General features: G+C 35.9%; 1 protein-coding gene across 15 annotated transcripts in view; it reads right to left on the reverse strand.

Annotated features, from left to right (window-relative positions):
- Positions 1–15,952, reverse strand: part of LOC136036379 (glutamate receptor ionotropic, kainate 2-like) — a gene marked incomplete at its 5' end in the record, with an annotated part of 326,696 nt that overhangs the window by 88,183 nt on the left and 222,561 nt on the right. For all 15 annotated transcript variants that reach the window (XM_065718683.1, XM_065718607.1, XM_065718615.1 and 12 more), the window contains 1 exon segment: positions 13,954–14,058. In XM_065718683.1, the coding sequence (XP_065574755.1) occupies positions 13,954–14,058 (105 nt within the window).

Here is a 15,952-nt window from a genome sequence, read left to right on the forward strand (position 1 = left end):
CAGGTTATCAAAATGGTCGAAAAGGTAATATGTTGAGTCTTCCAGGACTTTGTGAGGGAGATATTCAACTTACATAAATGCAAAATATCAATACTACTGCTACTACTAGTACTAGTGCTATTACTGTTAACACTACGACTAGAACTACTAGCACTAACACTAATCTAGTGTGACTACTATTCTAGTGTGTTTATTAGTACTATTAGTACTAATAGTACTAATTAGTACTACTAATCTAGTGTGACTACTAGTAATCTAGTGTGACACGCCTAAGGGCGTGAAGGTGAAATTTTCAGGGAATTTTACGGGAGGAAGGTGAAATGAAACCCATCATGCCGCGTATCTGCAGGTTGTCAAAAGGGCGAATCAGCAGCTTCTTAGGGATGGATTGGTGTGTGAAGTTGGAACTTACAGTGCTTGTTGCGGGGCATGTTGAACAAACGACAATATTTACAAAAGACAAAAAGACAATATTTACATCCTAATGCTACAGATTCTACTCATACTACTACTGCTACTACTACTACTGCTACTAATATTACTACTGCGACTACCCCTACTGCTATTAAAGTTGTCAAGAGGATGTGTCAACCATACTTCAGGAACGGTTTATGGTATTAAGTTAGAAACTTTCAGCGTGTGTTGAGGGGGATGTTGAAGAAAACCAAAGTATGATGCGCATGCTGCTACTAATGCTACTATTGCTAGTACAACTATTGCTACTATGCAAGCTAAAAGTACTTAGGTGAAGCTTTCAAGAAATAGTTAGGCGGATGTTGAACAGAATCAAAATGACCTAAGTGTATGTAAATTATCAAAAAGATGCCAAAGCAATGTCTCAAGAACGGCTTACATTAATTCCTCTTAGTAGTAAAAGTGATTGTAGGGCACGTAGCCCTCCTCCCAAATCCATTAATTTTCCAAACACATATAACCAAAATTTTGAGATAACCTTTTTGTTCAGCATAGTTGGACTGTTCAGTAACAATGTTTCTAGGAACACTGGGTATGTCAACTCCCCCCACAGTTATACAATTTGTCCAATTTACTCTAAAACCAAATACCTACTTTAAAACTAAATCCAAAGGCACTGTGTGTATGCTGGTTGCGAATAAGACATCTCAGCAATACCCCAAGAACGACTGAGTGTATTAAGTTGACTCTTAGGGCTGTTACTATTACTACTTTGCTGTTACAATTTAATTAAACTAATACTAACTGAGCAGAAAACTGAGCAGAAATGAAGTTTTATAATATACCAAGCGTAAAACTACCACAAATCAGCATCAATATTTAAATGAAACCCAAAAACAAAGAGAAATTATAATAAATAACCGAGTCAAACTCAAAGCAAGTAGAAATTAACATAAGTAGGGCTAACTCCCCTTATGCCCTCTGAAGACCAGAACATAATTTGTACTCTACTAAAAAAAAAACGCATGAATGTGGATTGACAGTTTAATATACATATACTGTTATTTACTCCTTAAAGCCCTGTAAAATGTATTTTGTTTTCAATTGATATGTTAATATGAAGTTTTCTTCTTAGTTTCTTCGTTTTTCTCTTTTTCTTCGTTTACTCGGCCTATTCCTTTTTTGTTTTATACCGGGTTATTAATAATATTCATTCATTCATTTAAACGAGTACAGTGATGTGATGTGAAATTGTGATGAGCTATGAAAAAAAGAAATTAAAAAAAAACCGAATATGAATGGATGATATGAGACAGAAAAAGAGAATATCAAAAACATGAATATGTATGAAAAATACGTCTTATTAGTCTAGTATCCATTTTCTGGAATTTCTTGGACGAGATGAAAATTTGCAATTCTTCTGTTTGAAAAGAAACTTAAAGCGTGAAAATTTCCAGCTTCCTGAACGAAATACATTTCTTTTTACAAATGCGAAATGAGTTTTTTATTTGAGAGATAAGATAAACATCTAAATGAACGCTCCTTCTTTATATTAAAAAAGAAAACAAGTTTTTTTCAACTGAAAGCAAGGAGTAACATTAGAACTTAAAAAGAACAGAAAATATTACGTTTATAAGGGGGATCGTCCCCTCCTCGACACTTGACTCTTTACACTGGTTGCTGAATTAAAATCAAGTAGTTGTGGGCATCAAACCATGGCTAATTGTAGAAAAAGCCAAGACAGATAGTCCCATTGAGTAAGAGGCAAATCTGGTATAAGCACTTATTAGGATTGTATAAAAATGATGTCAGTTTATTTGTTAATAGACAAGTCTATCTATCATCCGTCCATGCGTCATTTCTAGGGCAGAAGAACTAAGGTAGATAGTCATAGAACTAAGATAGTCAAAGAACCGATAGTTTTCCATCTGTTTGGTTAAGTGGCACGGGTAGACGGCATGAGTAAGTATGACTCTTATTGGACCAATACTTGTTTGTTAGCTTTTAGAAAGGCACGCCTGCCTAGAGTCTCAGGCAGGTTGACCAAAAATTTAAAATTGACAACTAAAGTTTTTCTGCACTTTAAAAAAGTTATTTATTATTCAAATTAAACCTTAGCACAAGGATTACAAAGTTATCCTTGTAATCAAATTAAAAGTTAAACTTTAGCACAAAGAACAAGGTGTTGAGGAGGAACCATCGACCTCATATAGGCAATAGTTTCTTTTCGCTTTAAGTTTTAATGTTACTCCTTACTTTCAGGTGAAAATATCTGTTTTCTTATTTAATCTGATCATTTTTTAAATAACACCAGAAAAAGTGGCTTTATCTCCACGAAAAATCTCCTTCCACAAGGAAATATCCTCCGGACAATTAAATCCCAGTAAAAATCGACCCTGGTTAATTACCCTCAACACATCCACGCGTAAAATTAAGTTGGTAAAGAGAAAGCAAGACATTTAGTATAGGAATTCTGGCAAAGTCCCCCAGTATAAAATTTCCCCCCCCCCCCGAAACTTCAGTTTACATGGAAAATTTACCCCGTGCAAAATCCCCCCAGAAGAAAATTCGTCCTCCCCACCCGAAAAATATATGCATACCTCCCAATAACAAATTCACGCATAAAATTGTGTTGGTAAAGAGATATCAAGACATATAAAGACATTTCGTATATGAATTCTGGCAAATTACCTCAGTATAAAATTCCCCCTGAAAATTTCACCTCCAGAAGCTTCCGTCTCCATGGAAAATTCTGCTTGTGCAAAATGCCCCCAAAAGAAATTTCGTCCTCCTCTCCCCACCCGAAAAATATATGCATACTCCCCAATAACAAATACTATACGTAAACAATGGGCAAACTTTATACATTAAAGACCTTTCCCCAGGGGCTGTGGGGGGGTCATTTTATCTCAAAAGACATAGTTATTACGTCTTTCAAGTATGCTGAACAAAATAGCTCAGAATTTTCATTGGACGCTTTCGAGAAAAAAGTGGCGTGGGAGGGAGCCTAGTGGCCCTCTATTTTTTGGTCACTTAAATAGAGCATCAGTACTTTTAATTTTCTAGGCCAACTGGGTTAATAAGATCACCCCTGGGCGAAAAAAAACGAACAAATTAACACGCATCCATGAGCTTTCTTCTGGCAAAAAAACACGAAATTTCATATTTTTGCAGATAGGAGCTTGAAACCTCTACAGTAGGGCTCTCTGATATGCTGAATATAATAATATGATTTTCATTAAAATTCTGTCTTTTAGAGGGGGTGATCCCCCTTTTTTTAACACAGGCAAATTTTCTCAGGCTTGTAACCTTTGATGGGTAAAACTAAATTTAATGAAACTTATATATTTAAAATCAGCATAAAAATCCAATTTTTTTTATATATCTATTGGCATCTAAGTCCCGTTTCCGGGGTTTCGGTTTCTATTGAGCCGGGTCTCGCTACCACAAACTGTTTGATATATATTTGCAGACTGTTCAATGCGAACAAAGATTTGGATGCCAATATGGTACTTGTTAATTAAAAACACACCCAAGAAGTGAAGTTAGGTTGATCCTAATTAAATATAACCTTTGGGCTAATTTAATTTGGGCTATGTATTTTCACACTAGGGGTAGGGGTGGGGGGTTGTGAATTGTTAGGAAAGTGCCCCTAACCTAACCTTAACCCACCCCTAATATATAAATATATAGCCTAAATTGTACAAGTCCAATCCATTCTATTACCCGTATTTTGTCTTTGTGGCTGTGAAACCGGTTTTAATTCTTGAGTGTGTTTCGTTTAATTAACAAGTACCCCCAATATTTATAATATGAAAGTCACTTTGTAGCCAATTAGAACCAATATTCTTGTAATTATATTTGTATTACAGTTATACAAGAAATACCCATCAACAGCAGCTAATACTGCATTCTTTATGCAACACTACTAAGAGAAACTATTAATGCTATTAAGAGAGCTGGAAATAATTCCAGCTCTTTTCTAATTAAAAAATAATTTTATTCTTAATAATTTTCTTATTATATTATATTTTATACTATATTATATATATTATACTATATTATATTTTTAAAATTATTAAAAAATAATTTTCTCTTTCGAATTAAGCAATAATTCTGTTAATAGTTTTTCTTTACGCGGTTGCCGATAATGCATACTAAAGGTCTTATTCTTGCATGTTATTAAATAAAAAAACAATTTTTTTTGAACCGAAAGTAAGGAACGACATTAAAACTTAAAACGAACAGAAATTACTCCGTACATGAAAGGAGCTGTTCCCACCACAACGCCCCGCTCTTTACGCTAAAATAAAAAAAACAAGTTTTTTGAAATGAAAGTAAGGAGCAACATTAAAACTTAAAACGAACAGCAATTACTCCTTATATGAAAGGGGCTTTTCCTCCTCGACACCCCGCTCTTTACGCTAAAGTTTTTTATTGTTTTAAAAAGTAGAGTTGAGAGAAAGAATCAAACTTTAGCGCAAGGAGAGGGGCGTCGAGGAGGAAAAACCCCTTTCATATAAGGAGTAATTTCTGTTCGTTTTAAGTTTTAATGTTGCTCCTTACTTTCATTTCAAAAAACTTGTTTTTTTTTATTTAATTTCTGAAAGTTTTTGAATTAATGAATGTCTGATTTTGGCTCTCCGTACATAAATTATTAAAATGAAATTTGCATATTAATTCTTTTTTTGGCTAAATGGCTTTCTCTTAGTTTTGATCAGACGATTTTGAGAAATAAGGGGTGGGGAAGGAGGCCTAGTTGTCCTCCAATTTTTCGGTTACTTAAAAAGGCAACTAGATCTTTTAATTTTTAACGAACGTTTTTATTAGTAAAAAAAACACGCAACTTAAGAATTAACTTACGTAACAAACTTTTATATTCTTATATTTTTGATTATATATATGAGGGGGTTGGTACCCTCGTTAATACCTCGCTCTTCACACTAAATCTTGTGTTGTCCCAATTCTTTAAGAATGACCCCTGAATCAGAAAGGCCGTAGAATAAATAGTTGAAATTACTTAAAAAAATTTTAGCATAAAGAGTGAAGTATTTATCTCCTCCTAAATACCTCGCTCTTTATGCTAAAGTATTTTTAGAACCCCTAATATGCGTTATAATCTCTGTTCGTTTTAAGTTTTGATGCTTCTCGTTACTTTCAATTGAAAAAAGCTTTTTCATGTTTATATTTTCATTGTTTGTTTTTTTATAGTAATGCTAGAAAGTCCTGCGCCCTTTTGATTGAATTTCTCTCCCCCCATGAAATATTCCTCCAAGAAAAGATCCTCCCACATAGCCCCCTCCCCTGAACCCCACACCCAAACCAAAAAAATCCCCCTGATAACTACGGTACACTTCCCAGTAACCATTACTGTATGTAAACATTGGCCAAAGTTTGTAACTTGCAGCCCCTCTCCCAGGGACTGTGGGGGGTACGTCATCCCCAAAGACATAGTTATTATGGTTTTAGACTATGCGGAACAAAATGTCTGGCTATCTCAAAATATTGATCCGTTGACTTTCGTAAAAAAATGAGCGTGGGAGGGGGCCTAGGTGCCCTCCAATTTTTTTGGTCACTTAAAAAGGGCACTAGAACTTTTCATTTCCGTTAGAATGAGCCCTCTTGTGACATTCTAGGACCACTTGGTCGATACGATGACCCCTGGGGAAAAAAAAACAAACAAAAAAACAAATAAACACGCACCCGTGATTTGTCTTCCGGCAGAAAATACGAAATTCCACATTTTTGTAGATTGGACCTTGAAATTTTTTCTATAGGGTTCTCTGATACGCTGAATCCAATGGTGCGATTTTCGTTAAGATCCTATGACTTTTAGGGGGTGTTACCCCCTATTTTCTAAAATAAGGCAAATTTTCTCAGGCTCGTAACTTCTGATGACAGAGACTAAATTTGATGAAACTTATATATTTAAAATCAGCATAAAAATCTGATTCTTTTGATATATCTTTTAGCATTGAAATTCCGTTTTTTAGAGTTTCGTTTACTATTGAGCCGGGTCGCTCCTTACTACAGTTAGTTACCACGAACTGTTTGAAAGTTTGAATCTTTCTCTCAACTCTTCTTTTCAAAAAAGTAAAAAACTTTAGCGTAAAGAGCGTTGCTTTGAGGAGAGAACAGCTCCTTTCATATACGGAGTAATTTCTGTGTTTTTTTTAAGTTTTAATGTCGTTCCTTACTTTTAGTTAAAAAACTTGTTTTTTTATTTAATTTCTGAACGTTTTGAATTAATGCGTGTTTTGATTTTGGCTCTCCGTACACCAATAGTCAAAACAAAATTTGCATATCTTTCTCATAGTTTTGATCGGACGATTTTGAGAAAAAAGACCGGGGTAGTAGGCTTAGTTACCCTCCAATTTTTGGTTACTTCAAGGCAACTAGGACTTTTAATTTTACGAACGTTTTTATTAGTAAAAATATACGTACCTAGCGAAATAACTTACGTAACGAACGTCTAAATTCGTCTGTTTTTATCATGTATATGTGGGGTTCGCCCCCTCGTCAATACCTCACTCTTTACAATAAAACTTAAATTTTATCCCAATTCCTTAATAATTAAATTAAAAAAACAAGTTTTTTTTAAACTGAAAGTAAGGAGCGACATTAAAACTTAAAACGAACAGAAATTACTTCGTATATGAAAGGGGCTGATTCCTCATCAACGCCCCGCTCTTTACGCTAAAGTTTGACTCTTTGATGAGGAAGCAGCCCCTTTCATATGCGAAGTAATTTCTGTTCGTTTTAAGTTTTAATTCCGCTCCTTACTTTCATTTAAAAAAACTTGTTTTTTTTTATTTAATTGTAGATAGGAGCTTGAAACTTCTATACTAGGGTTCTCTGATACGCTGAATATGATGGTGTGATGGAATCGTTAAGATTCTATGACTTTTAGGGGGTGTTTCCCCCTATCTTCTAAAATAAGGCAAATTTTCTCAGGCTTCTAACTTTTGATGGGTAAGACTAAACTTGATGAAACTTATATATTTAAAATCAGCATTAAAATGTGATTCCTTTCATGTAGCTATTGGTATCAAAATTCCATTTTTTAGAGTTTTGGTTACTATTGAGCCGGGTTGCTCCTTACTACAGTTCGTTACCACGATCTGTTTGATGACCCCTGAATAACAAAGACCGTAGAATAAATAGTTGAAATTAATATAATTACCTTAGCTTAAAAAGCAATGTATAAGGAGAAGGTGAACCCCTCACAAATTTCTGTTCGTTTTAAATTTTAATGCTGCTCCTTACCATCAGTTGAAGAAACTTTTTAATATTTATTGTTTCATTGCTCTTTAAAAAAATGCTAAAAAATCCAGTGCCCCTTCATGGAAATTCTCTTTCCCCATGACAAATTTCTCCATCGAAAGTTCCCCCGTATAACCTCCTCCCCTCAAACCCTCCCCCCAACCAAAAATCCCCCTGAAAGTGTCTGTACACTTCCCAATAACCCTTACTATGTGTAAACACTGGTCAAAGTTTGTAACTTGCAGCCTCTCCCAAGGACACTCTGGGGGAGTAAGTCGTCCCCAAAGACACAATTTTTCGGTTTTTGACTATGCTGAATAAAATGGCTATCTCAGAATTTTCATCTGGTGACATAGGGAAAAACTGAGCGTGGGAGGGGGCCTAGGTGCCCTCCAATTTTTTGGTCACTTAAAAAGGGCACTAGAGCTTTTAATTTTCGTTAGAATGAGCCCTCTCACGACATACTAGGACCACTTGGTCGATTTGATCACCCCTAGGAAAAAAACAACAAACAAATAAACACGCATCCGTGATCTGTCTTGTGGCCAAAAATACAAAATTCCACATTTTTGTAGATAGGAGCTTGAAACTTCTACTATACGCTGATACTCTGATACGCTGAATCTGATGGTGTGATGGAATCGTTAAGATTTTATGACTTTTAAGGGGTGTTTCCTCCTATTTTCTAAACTAAGGCAAATTTTCTCAGGCTCGTAACTTTTGATGGGTAAGACTAAACTTGATGAAATCAATATATTTAAAATCAGCATTAAAATGCGATTCTTTTGATGTAACTATTGGCATCAAAATTTCGTTTTTTAGAGTTTCGGTTAATATTGAGCCGGGTTGCTCCTTACTATAGTTCTTTACCACGAACTGTTTGACAAGGGACACGAATGTTAAAATGATTAGTGCTATTTATAAGGGTGATATTTCTGAGGTTGAGGTAGGAGTTAAGGCTAGTAGTTGGCTTGGTTTGGAGTCAGGTGTAAGACAGGAATATATTCTATCTCTGCTTATATGGATTATTTTAATGGACTTCGTCTTATGAAACACGGCAAACCTTAGAGAACAGTATGATATCAAATGGGAAAGTAAAACTCTCCTAGACCTTGACTATGCAAGTGATTTGAGTGTCCTAGATAAAGATGTTAGCAAAATGAATAGATTTTTGGAAGCTCTGTGAGATCAGTGTATAATATAGATTTGAAAATTAATGTTAAGAAGATTAAATTGCTTAGGGTGAAAGAAATCAACAGCCCATCAGCCCTTGGATTAGTCATGGACTGCTCCAGTGTATTAATAAGAAAAAATAGTTTTGAATTAATCACGTAAATAACCCTTGCATAGAAATAGACGCTCGAGAAATATAATGAATACAAAAAGTGCCTTCGATCAATTTTACATAAAGCTAAGAGAAATTATTTCATTGGAAAAATGGCTGAACGTGAAAAAGATTCACGGAAGATATGGAAGGTTGTAAACCCTTTACTACGGCAGCACCCCACCTGAGCTTCCTTCGAAATTATCTTTAAATGGATGAACTACATCGGGGCAAGAAAACTTTGCAATTGCATTGGGATCATTGTTTGCAGAGGTGGGAAAAAAAGAAGCAAATTTGGTTGAAAACACCGTGATGAGTTTCAAAGATTACCTCGCCCAGCATCCACCAAGTCAATGGCTCTCGCTCCTGTCTCTCCACCTGAAATTATGTTGATTATACGAAACCTAAGAGGAAATTCTGCTTCCGGATTCGACCGAGTAAACACTAATGTGTTAAAAGCAGTTGCTTCGTCCATCTTAGAGCCCCTTACTTACCTGATCAATTTGTCTCTGCAAAAGGGTACTTTCCCAGAACGGCTACAGAAAGCTAGAATAGTTCCTTTGCACAAAGGAGTTTTTCGAGCTGATCCTGCGAATTATAGACCTTTTTCCATTCTTTAAGTTTTTTTTAAAGGTTTTTGAAAACCCATGCAGCAGCAGCTACTCCAGTTTCTGGAGAAAAAAGGGTTTCTTAATGCTCATCAGTTTGGTTTTAGACCAGGACACTCCACCCAAGATACACTAACGGCTTTGAGTTTATGGATCAACAAAGTCCTGGATTCTGACCTTCTACCTGCAGCGGTCCTGATTGATATCAGAAAAGCATTTGATAGTATGTACCGCCCAATTCTCCTCGAGAAACCGGAGCATATAAGAATAAAAGGCGAAACTCTAGATTGGTTCAGATCGTACTTGAGGGACCGGGATTGGGCAGGATTTATTTGGGAGAAGACTACCCATGCAGCAGCAGCTACTCCAGTTTCTGTAGAAAAAAGGGTTTCTTAATGCTCATCAGTTTGGTTTTAGACTAGGACACTCCACCCAAGATACACTAACGGCTTTGAGTTTATGGATCAACAAAGTCCTGGATTCTGACCTTCTACCTGCAGCGGTCCTGATTGATATCAGAAAAGCATTTGATAGTATGTACCGCCCAATTCTCCTCGAGAAATCGGAGCATATAAGAATAAAAGGCGAAACTCTAGATTGGTTCAGATCGTACTTGAGGGACCGGGATTGTGCAGGATTTATTTGGGAGAAGACCCAGGAGATGATGTAGTAGCTAATTGTGGTATCCCTCAACGGTAAATATTAGGACCTCTACTGTTCCTTATTCACGTTAACGATATGAGAAGCGTATAAAACCTGTCACGCACAATTCTTTGCTACTGTAACCTATGTCACGAAGAAGGTTCTTTTCAGCCTTTAGATGATAATGAGCTTGTGGCTTTTGCAGATGATACCACACTAGGCTGCTGTGAAAGGGATATAACAGCGCTCATTTCCAAGCTTGGGGTTGTTCTCGAGGAGACGTATCTCTGGATCGATTCTAGCCTACTTGTGATTAATTTTGATAAAGCTTGTGGTTTATTTTTATTGCCGGGTCGAAAGTGTCCATCCGGAGGTGTGTGGTATCGAAACGTCCAGAGGTTTGATTAGTCGGCCAGAAAAGCGTTTCGCAAGATACTTGGTAGTCCTGCTCGATGAGAACCTCCCAGAATCTTGGAATAATAAAGAAACTAAAGAACACTTTGCCTCAGGAAACGCTGGTCCTGCTATACAACGTTCTTATCAAACCCCATTTATAATACTGTGCAATGATCTGGCGATTGGCTTTCAAATCTCACATGCAGAAGCTCAATTCGATTCATAAACGGTCTTTGAAATTAATTGAAAAAAATTATAAAAATATCAACGGAGTCGTTGCATCATCAGGCATGCTTAACCTTTGTGGTCAAGTTTCTAGCTGGTGAGCTGCCTTCTGCATTTAAAACATTATTTTGACAAATCTGGGACCAGCATAATGTAAATACCTGACCATTCTCTACCTGTAAATACCTTTCATTCCAATTATACGATTGGATTTTGTGCCAAATATAACTTGTGTAAGGTTATGGAACCTGATCCCAAAAGAACTGAGAGGTAGGAGCTCCCTTGCGTTATTTAAAAGAAGAGTAAAAAATCATTTATTAGCATTGGAAAGGATTAGTTTGACATTGGTAAAAAATATAATGTATTAAATGCAATTAGATAAGAAGAAAGTTAAACTTTTACTTTATTTTGATATAATGGTGAGGCGGATTTCCCTGGGGCAAAGAGTAGGAGGATAATTGGTAGTTATGTTGGAATAAATGAGAGATAAGGTTGTTTCTGAAAGAAGGAGTAGTGACCACGCTGCCTATTATCAAACAGTTCGTGGTAACGAACTGTACTAAGGAGCGACCCGGCTCAATAGCAACCAAAACTCTAAAAAATGGGGTTTTGATATCAATAGCTACATCAAAAGAATCGCATTTTAATGCTGATTTTAAATATATAAGTTTAATCAAGTTTAGTCTTACCCATCAAAAGTTACGAGCCTGAGAAAATTTGCCTTATTTTAAAAAAATAGGGAGAAACAACCCCTAAAAGTAATAGAACCTTAACGAAAATCACACCATCAGATTCAGCGTATCAGAGAACCCTATTGTAGAAGTTTCAAGCTCCTATCTACAAAAATGTGGAATTTCGTATTTTTGCCAGAAGACAAATCACGGGTGCGTGTTTATTTGTTTTTTTGTTTTTTTTTTCCCCAGGGGTCATTGTATCGACCAAGTGGTCCTAGAATGTCACAAGAGGGCTCATTCAAACGGAAATGAAAAGTTCTACTGCCCTTTTTAAGTGACAAAAAAATTGGAGGGCACTTAGGCCCCCTCCCACGTTCATTTTTTCTCCAAAGTCAACGGGTCAAAATTTTGAGATAGCCATTTTGTTCCGCATAGTCAAAAACCATAATAACTATGTCTTTGGGAATGACTTACTCCCCCACAGTCCCTGGGGGAGGGGCTTCAAGTTACAAACTTCGGCCAGTGTTTACATATAATAATGGTTACTGGGAAGTGTACAGCGTTTTCAGGGGATTTTTTTTGTTTTGGGGGTAGGGTTGAGGGGAGGGAGCTATGTGGGAGCATCTTTCCTTGGAGAAATATTTCATGGGGGAACAGAAATCCAATGAAAAGGGCGCAGGATTTTCTAAAATTACTATAAAAAAAAACAACGAAAAAATAAACATGGAAAAGTTTTATCAATTGAAAGTAAGGAGTAGCATTGAAACTTAAAACGAACAGAGATTATTACGCATATGAGGGGTTCTAAAAATAATTTAGCATAAAGAGCGAGGTATTTAGGAGGAGATAAATACCTCGCTCTTTATGCTATAGTATTTTTAGTAATTTCAACTATTTATTCTACGGCCTTTCGGAGTCAGGGGTCATTCTTAAAGAATTGGGACAAAACTTACGATTTAGTGCAAAGAGCATGGTATTAACGAGGGTGCAAACCCCCTCATATACATAATAAAAATTTAAGAATATAAAAGTTTGTTACGTAAGCTAATTCTTAAGTTACGTATATTTTTTACTAATAAAAACATTCGTTAAAAATTAAAAATTTATAGTTGCCTTTTTATGTAACCGAAAAATTGCAGGGAGCCATTTCTAAGAGAAAGCCATTTAGCCAAAAAAGGAATTAATATGCAAATTTCATTTTAATAATTTATGTGTGGAGAGCCAAAATCAAACATGCATTAATTCAAAAACGTTTAGGAATTACATAAAAAAACTAGTTTTTTTAACTGAAAGTAAGGAGCGACATTAAAACTTAAAACGAACAGAAATTACTCCGTATACGAAATGGATTGTCCCCTCCGCAATCCCTTGCTCTTTACGCTAAAGTTTTTAATTGTTTTAAAAAGCAAAATTGTGGCAAAGAGTCAAACTTTAGCGTAAAGAGCAAGGGATTGCGGAGGGGACAACCCATTTCATATACGGAGTAATTTCTGTTCGTTTTAAGTTTTAATGTCGCTCCTTACTTTCAGTTAAAATTCTTTTTTTTATGTAATGTTTACAAGAAAGCGATTGAGGATATCGGTGTCCAGGAATGGGCTGAGTATTGCTATTGTATGAGAATTGCACTGAGGCCTAATTTATTTTATGATTTGATAATAAGTCCTGTTGAACTTGCATTTGAAAACTCAAAGATGGTGACTGTAATAAAGACATAAAAAACAGGAATAGCGTAGACACAGGGTGCCTTTTAGCAGTTGAAAAAGTTTTAAAGTATACAAAAATAATTATATGAACTAAAAATAAAATACTGGAAGTTAGGTCCAAGACAGTGGTCAGTACGGCTCTGAATCGTAAGCCCTGTGTCAGGTTATTCAGGGGTTTTGCCTAAGGATAGTTTTAGGTACTTGTTTGACTGGTCGCATATCAACCAATAAGCCTTGCGGAAAATAGGGTCAATTCCACTTTCTAGGGCTATAATGTAAGGAAGGTTAAAGTGGGTAGGCCATGTTTAATAGAAAAAAATGTGATAAATTTCCAATCATTGTACGTTTTGGCCATCCTTCAGGGCTAAAAATGAAAAGCAGGTCGTCCCCAAACGGAATTGGAAGAATTCATAAGAAAGGAAAGTGAAACTACATGGGAGGAGCTAAAGCGAGAAGGTTTGAATACAGGAAGGTGGAGGAGGAGCGTGCACAGTTGTGCTAGCCTTAGATGACTTGAAGGTGCAGTGAGTTGTCATTAGTAGTAGTGGTGGAACTCTTAGATGACTCTGTTCATGCATCCAAATGTCACAACTGCCCCGCAGGTCATAGACTATGTTTGAGGTATACAATTTAGACTACGAAGTATCATCAAATATATAGATACCTATCAATGATATGATTTGAAAAACTTCTTGAACATTTACCTTAAATAAAATGCTGATTCCAAGGTTCATAAATGGTTTGGTGAAATCAATCACATTTTCTCTTGCGTAATTTATTGTCATTGAACCGACAGCCAAATCCGCTTTCTGAAAAAAAAATATGGCGTGATTAGTTGACGGTTATGGACATATCATAAAATCATATCTAGCATAAAACCACTCTTTGCAAGACATCACATTTTAAGTTCCAATTTTTCGACAGCATGTTTGTTTATCTTGCAAAATCAGAATAATGACATTTAGTTAAAGGAGTAGCCAGCATACAAGTCTTGGTTGTGCTCTCCCCTCCTGAGAAGAAAACCAACTAAATTTTTATTATGTTTACTAGCTGGTTCCCGGCGGCTTCGCCACCGGGACCCAGTTCGGCACGTGGAAGGCTTCTATATATGGATTCTCATTGTCCCTATTGCAGTTTTTTCAAAGATATTTGATTATTAAAGCAAGTCCAATTTCTAACAATGATATCTACTAAGCTTCAAAGTTTTGGTTTTCTTTTTAAAGTTTTTTTTAGTTTTTTTTTAGTTTTTTCTTTTTAGTTTTGCCTTTTTTTTATTTTTTTTTAGCTTTTTATTATTTTTAGTTTATTTATTTTTTTTATTTTTTTTTAGTTTCTTCTTTTCTTTTATTTTTTCCTTTTATTTTTTCCTTTTTTTTGTTGTTTTCTTTTTTAGTTTTTTAGCTTTTTACCTTTTATTTTTAGTTTTTTTTTAGTTTTTTTTTCTTTTTTTAGTTTTTTTATAGAAGACAGTTTTTAATTCTTTTAATTTTTCTTATTTTTTTTTATATATTGACGTCATACTTAGTGACAGACAGACGAACGGACGGACGGACAGACGGACAGACACTACATTTTTATATACATGGATAATACAAATATCGCATAACAAAGATTTTGGGGTTGAAACAACCCCTAGAGCTTAGGAGCAAGGGTTGCAAGCTATTAGCCGACAGCATTTAAGGTTTCAATCGAATGGATAGTTGTATAAACTTTAGAGGAGTGTTATTTGGTAGAAAACAGGAAGTTCTAGTTCCCTTTTAAGAATCAAAAATGATGGAAGGTAGCTAGCCCTCCCCCCGACTATCCCTCTTTCCGCTAAACGAGTCTGACTGAAATCGTGAGATAGCCATTCTGTTGAAAATAATCCAAAGAACATATAACAGTGTTTTTAGGGTTGTCAAACCCCCCACTACCCTAGGGACAAGGTTGTCAGTCATGCTTTGAGGGCATATAAGGTTCTTATGGAATGGGTGGTCGTATAAATTTCAGATTCTGACTTGACTTTATTAAACAAGAAACGATATAACAAGACAAGAAGATAGGTATCATTTGATGTAAATTGGAAGTTATAGTGCCCCTATTAAGAGTTAAAAGCGATTTGAGAGCAACCAGGGCCCCCCTACTCTCATTATTTCCCCAAAGACATCCAATCAAACTCTGGAGATAGGAATTTTGTTTATTGTAGTTTGAAGGGTCGGGTAATTAGGTCTTTGAGTAAGACACCCCGCCTGACAGCTCTCAGGGCAGGGATTGTAAGTTGTACCCTGGGGACATATAATGCTTTTGTAGAAAGGATGGTCGTCTATAATTCGGAGGGGACTCATTGGATTGGTAATCAGTATTTCTAAGAGTCAAAGTGATAAGAGGGCAGCTATCTCCCCCTCACGTGTCGTGTTTTGTATTCGTGTTTACATTCAGTAGAAATTTTGAGACAGTCTTTTTATTCAAAATAGTCCAAAGGTCATATAACAAGGCTTTTGGGGTTGATACAAACAATTGAAGCCCGGGGGCAAGGGTTATAAGTTATGGCACGGGGATATACATGGTTTATATGGAAGGGATGGCTGTTTAAATTTAGAAGAGGATCGTTTGGTTGAAAACTGAAAGTTCTATTTCCTTTTTAAGAGTCCAAAGTTATGGAGGGTATATAGCTCCCCCGACAACCTCTCTTTTCACAAAGCGCATCTTACTGAAATTTCGAAA

The sequence above is a fragment of the Artemia franciscana genome, chromosome 2, assembly GCF_032884065.1.
Source record: "Artemia franciscana chromosome 2, ASM3288406v1, whole genome shotgun sequence".
NCBI lineage: Eukaryota > Metazoa > Arthropoda > Branchiopoda > Anostraca > Artemiidae > Artemia > Artemia franciscana.